Source organism: Zea mays, chromosome 3, assembly GCF_902167145.1.
Source record: "Zea mays cultivar B73 chromosome 3, Zm-B73-REFERENCE-NAM-5.0, whole genome shotgun sequence".
Taxonomy (NCBI): Eukaryota; Viridiplantae; Streptophyta; class Magnoliopsida; order Poales; family Poaceae; genus Zea; species Zea mays.
This window is the reverse complement of record NC_050098.1, coordinates 192,595,263-192,600,107: the sequence shown is the minus strand read 5'-3', so window position 1 is coordinate 192,600,107 and position 4,845 is coordinate 192,595,263. Positions and strand designations below refer to the sequence as shown.

General features: G+C 45.8%; 1 protein-coding gene across 1 annotated transcript; it reads left to right on the top strand.

Annotated features, from left to right (window-relative positions):
• The first annotated feature begins 487 nt into the window (after window positions 1-487).
• Window positions 488-2,991, top strand: LOC111591168 (uncharacterized). Its single transcript, XM_023302106.2, has 2 exons — window positions 488-653; window positions 1,057-2,991. Exons 1-2 carry the CDS (start codon window positions 640-642, stop codon window positions 2,606-2,608), a joined length of 1,566 nt encoding a protein of 521 aa, XP_023157874.2. The 5' UTR covers window positions 488-639; the 3' UTR covers window positions 2,609-2,991.
• The last annotated feature ends 1,854 nt before the right edge of the window (window positions 2,992-4,845 follow it).

Below are 4,845 nucleotides of genomic sequence, written 5' to 3'. Positions count from 1 at the left end.
TTACAAAACCTTTGGATGAAACAAGATTTTGTTCTCTAAGAAGTGAAATGAATGTGATCGATATCTCTAATGTGACTTGAAGTTGATCACACATGTGTCGCCTTGCATCTTGGGTCTAAGTATGTTTTTTTTTTGTGCTATTTATTTGGTATTATTTGTGCATTTTTCATTTCTAATTACTCTAGATAGTTTAATTCAAAAATCTTGCATTTCTCAAATACATCATAAGTATATGCATGCATACCAACTTTTGGATTGGTCAAAATGTCCATATATGAGCACCAATTCGGATTCGGAATTCAAAATCAGAAAGTGGACAGAAATTGGAAAAATGAGTATCAGGCCGCGGACCGTCCGCCCATGGACCGCGGACCGTCCGCAGCATCAAGCAATGGACAGTCCGAGCAGCCTCGCAGACTGTCTGAGGTCATCAGGACGCGGACCGTCCGCCGCCCCCGCGCGGACCGTCCGCGACAGGGCAGAAAGAGGACCAGAGCCCGCAGACTTGCCAGTTGTGCCTATTCGGTTGTTCTCTCTTGCTCTCCACTCGCTATATCCTCTCTTGTGTCGAGTGTGCGCGGACCGTGAAGTGAAGTTGCGTGCGGACAGTCCGACAGCTTGCTGCACCATTCCCTCAACATGTCTTCATCACGGTATCTTCAAATCTTGTGGATTTAATCAAATTTCATCAACTTTGAGATTATTTGGGTTTCTTCTCTGATCTGAAATTGAGCAGTGGGTTTCAAAATCTGATTGGTGGGATTGTTAGTTCTTCTCAATATCAATGCTATGCAAAATTTTCAACTTATTTGGCTGGGTATTATCTGCAAAACCATCAAATTGAACACTTGTGGCGGCTAGGGTTCTTGGAGTCGCCCCTGGTCGGTCGCGGACCGTCCGCCTGGTGGACGCGGACCGTCCGGGCCTCTGGCGCGGACCGTCCGGCCCCCTAGCGCGGACAGTCCGGACCCTGGCAGAGCATTACAGTTCCATTCCTTTTATAAATGGTGATTGGTTTCAATTATTCATCTATGGATGTTTGTCACATTGTTGCAGTGGTCTTGGTGGTCTACGCAAGAAACTTGCAGGTCGCTTTAAATCCAAGCGCCCTCGAGGAAATGATGATGATTATGTACCAACCACTGATTCAGAAGCCCAATCCTCAGCTGGGGGCACTGAATCCATGGATGCGGAAGATTTTCCTCATGTTCATCCTGATTATCCCATTGATATCCAAGGATGGACTTTCCCAAAGCGGAGATTTTCTATGACTGAGTACTGCTCTCGACGGACTGTGAATCAGTATGCTCTGCCATCAGATACCAACATCCAGTTTTTCCACACGCAGCTGCAGTTTGATGTTTTCTGGGGCACCCTGGTGGATACTAATTTCCATAAGCATCAGGTGATTGATTGGTCATTCCTGCTCAGTCAATCAGTCATGGAGGGTTTGATCCCTAAGTTTGAGGCATGCGGACTATATCAGTTTATGGGGCAGCGCACAGATTTTAATGAAATGGCTGTTAAGCAATTCTTGGCTACCTCAGAGATTGATATTGCAGAAGAATCCATCACCTGGATGACTGGCTTCAAGCGCTACTCTGCTTCTTTTGCTGACTTTGCAGCTGCCAACAGTCTGAACTATGGCACCATTTCTGCTGGAGTGGATCTTTATACTGAAGACAATTTTGAGGATTTTGTGCAGTTTTATGAGCCAGCCAGACTTGGTATACCCAGGAGATTTGGTGAGACAGCAGGACTCAGACATCATCCTGCTGTCATCAACAAGATTGCCAGAGTCACCATCCTTCCCAAGAGTGGTGATAAGAGTAAAATCAGGGAGAAGTTCTGGAACATAATTCATCACATTATGAATGGAGAAGTCATGAACATTGTTCTTTTCATGATGAGGCAGCTTAATGATTTAAAGATGGACAAGAATCAAAACTTGGCATATGCTCCATACATTATGGCTCTTATCAAATCCAAGACAAGATTTGAGGGCCCATGTGAGATTGTCCACACTCCATTCAGGCCTTTTAAGAATGAGATAGGGTTTCTCACCAGGCCACTCACTCCATTCCCAGATGATGAGGAAGACCCTGGCTATGAGGGTGGAGCAGCGCCTAATGTTGAGGAACAGCAGATGCCTCCTCCTCCACCTCCTCCTCAGCCTCAGCACTATTGGGAGCCTGCTCCAGGATATTTTGATCCTTATTTTCACAACATGCAGCAAGGGCTGGAGGCTCATATTGATACTCGATTTGAGGGGTTGATGTCACATGTGGATCACCGCCTCGATGACATGCGGTCTCGCTTTGACGACAACTGGGATGTGCTCAACTCTGAATTTTCTGACCTTCGTGATCACATTCACACTAATGTCACTGATCCCATCATGTCAAGGCTGAATAATATGCAACAAAGCTTTCAAGATAACATGGGTGCTCTCTCCAGTCAGTTTGATAATCTTTCTACAACTGACAACATGCATGATATCAGTCAGAGGCAGCAGCAGCTCCAGCAGGACTTTGACCAGTTCTCCTCCCTGTTTGACACCTTCCGCACTCATTATTACCACATGCATCCTCCGCCGAGTGATCAGTAAGGCCTCTCCTTTGTGGCAATTGATGCCAAAGGGGGAGAGAAGTGATGAGAAGTTGTCAGGCGTCTCCTTCAGGGGGAGTTGGTGGTTCTATGTGGACACTAAGACCATGCATATGCATTTTATCTTTTTTGTGCCGTTTTAGTTTATGTCTTATGCATTTGGAACTTGGTTCGATCTATTAACTCTATGTCGTATGTCTGTGGATTATTATCTGTAATATTCTGTGGGATGAACTATGTTTTTAGTTCAAATTACTCTGTGTGTGGTTAATCGAGATGTGATTATAATTGCTGCGCTCACTCTACGAATCATCGCTTGTATGTCTCGATAACCATGTTTGTAGGAAAGTCTCCATCAAGCTCTAATATATTATGTGTGTTATATCTTCAACTTCAAATAATCCTGCACACACTTAGGGGGAGCCCTTCTTGCATACTGAGTTTCTATTGGGATTTATCTATCTTTTGGACAGAACTTCAATTCAAGATAAGTCCTATGAAACTCATCTCCAAAATCTATTTTATACCTTAGGTATGAGAGAGATTTGGAGAAACTAAACTTCTCTTTAATATACTATGTGGTGTTGTCATCAATTACCAAAAAGGGGGAGATTGTGAATCATCTAGGCCCCTCTAGTAATGTTTTGGTAATTAATGACAACTACTTGTGGACTAACGATTCTTGGAGAAATAAGAATGCAGGGTTGGACCACATAGAACAGGAAATGTTGAAGAGTCATACGCATTGGTTGTGGATCAGATGAAGGCAAAGGTATAATATAGGTTTTACTTTTGCCGGTCTTGAGGAGTTTAGAGAAGATACCTGACCGGATTAGTAGGCTAGATAGCCGTACTATTAAGAGGGGTCAATGACTTAGATCTGTGTAAAACTTAGTGCCTCATAGAGCATCAAGTAGTTGCATTTGCATGAGGACTAACAGCGCTTCTCATTTCGTGAGTTAAAAGTTCATTCAAGAGCATGTTTGAAATTTGAGAAGTCTTGGTCGCGCGGACTGTCCGGCCCTTGGGGGCGGACCGTCCGCGATCCTCCAGAGGGTCCGAAGTCTGACCATTTGTGTTGGCACTGTGTTCTATTGCACTGCGGACCGTCCGGGCCTTAGGGCCGGACCGTCCGCAGTCCTGACCAGAGAAAGGTAGCTTCGGGTCTGTCCCTGAATTATAGGCGGACGGTCCGCCTGTGAGGCGCGGACGGTCCGCATGTGTCTAACTCGTTTTTGAACAGGGACTGTGTGTTTTTATCGATTTGTACTACGGACTGTCCGGGTGACAAGTCCGGACAGTACTGCCTCAGGTCGCGGACCGTCCGGGAATTATAGCCGGACGGTCCGCACGTGTTAACTCCGTTTGACCCGAGGCTCGGGTGTTTGAATCTGCCAGGTCGCGGACGGTCCGGGCTTGAAGGGCGGACAGTCCGGACACACCTTTTGAGACAGCTCTGACATGTTTCAACGGTCATTATAGCCGTTATGTTGTACGGCGGACCGTCCGGCCCTAGGGCGCGGACGGTCCGCGTGTGCGCAGAATTGCCCCCCTTTGCACATAACGGTTGGATTTAGATGGGGGGCTATAAATAGAAGGGTAGCTCGTGTGTGAGAGCTCTCTTAGCCATTCCTTGAACACATTGAGCTCATTTGTGATCCTCCAACTCACTCTCTCACACTCTTTGCTTGAGATTGCATTCTAGTGAGAGATTGAGGGTTCCTAGTGCATTTGCATCATTTGGTGATCCTTGAGGCACTAGGTGGTACACCGAGCAAGCGTCGTTGGCTTGTTACTCTTGGAGGTTGCCGCCTCCTAGACGGCTCGGGTGATTGTCTCCGTCGAGCTCTCCAAGAAGATTGTGGAGAAGTCGCGGTGTTGATTGTGAGGGGTTCGCGCCTACCTCGCCGGAGCGGCAAAGGTGACATTAGTGGAATCGAGGTATTGAGTGATTTCTTGTCCACTTGGCTCAAAGATCAAGTCGTGTCTTGATAGAGGAGCAAGTGAGAGCTTGAAGTCCACCTCAACGTGGATTAGGGGTGATCGGCAAATCACCGATACCACGGGATAAATTTCGGTGTCTATTCCTTCTAGCATTACTTATTGCCTTGCAATTGATTAGTGTTTTGCTTATTGTTCTTCAAAGTATTCAATCTCCGTAGTTGTCTTTCATACATTGTTTACTTATTGACACTAGTAAATTTATTCCCCTTGTTGTATTGATTAAATTTACTTAGT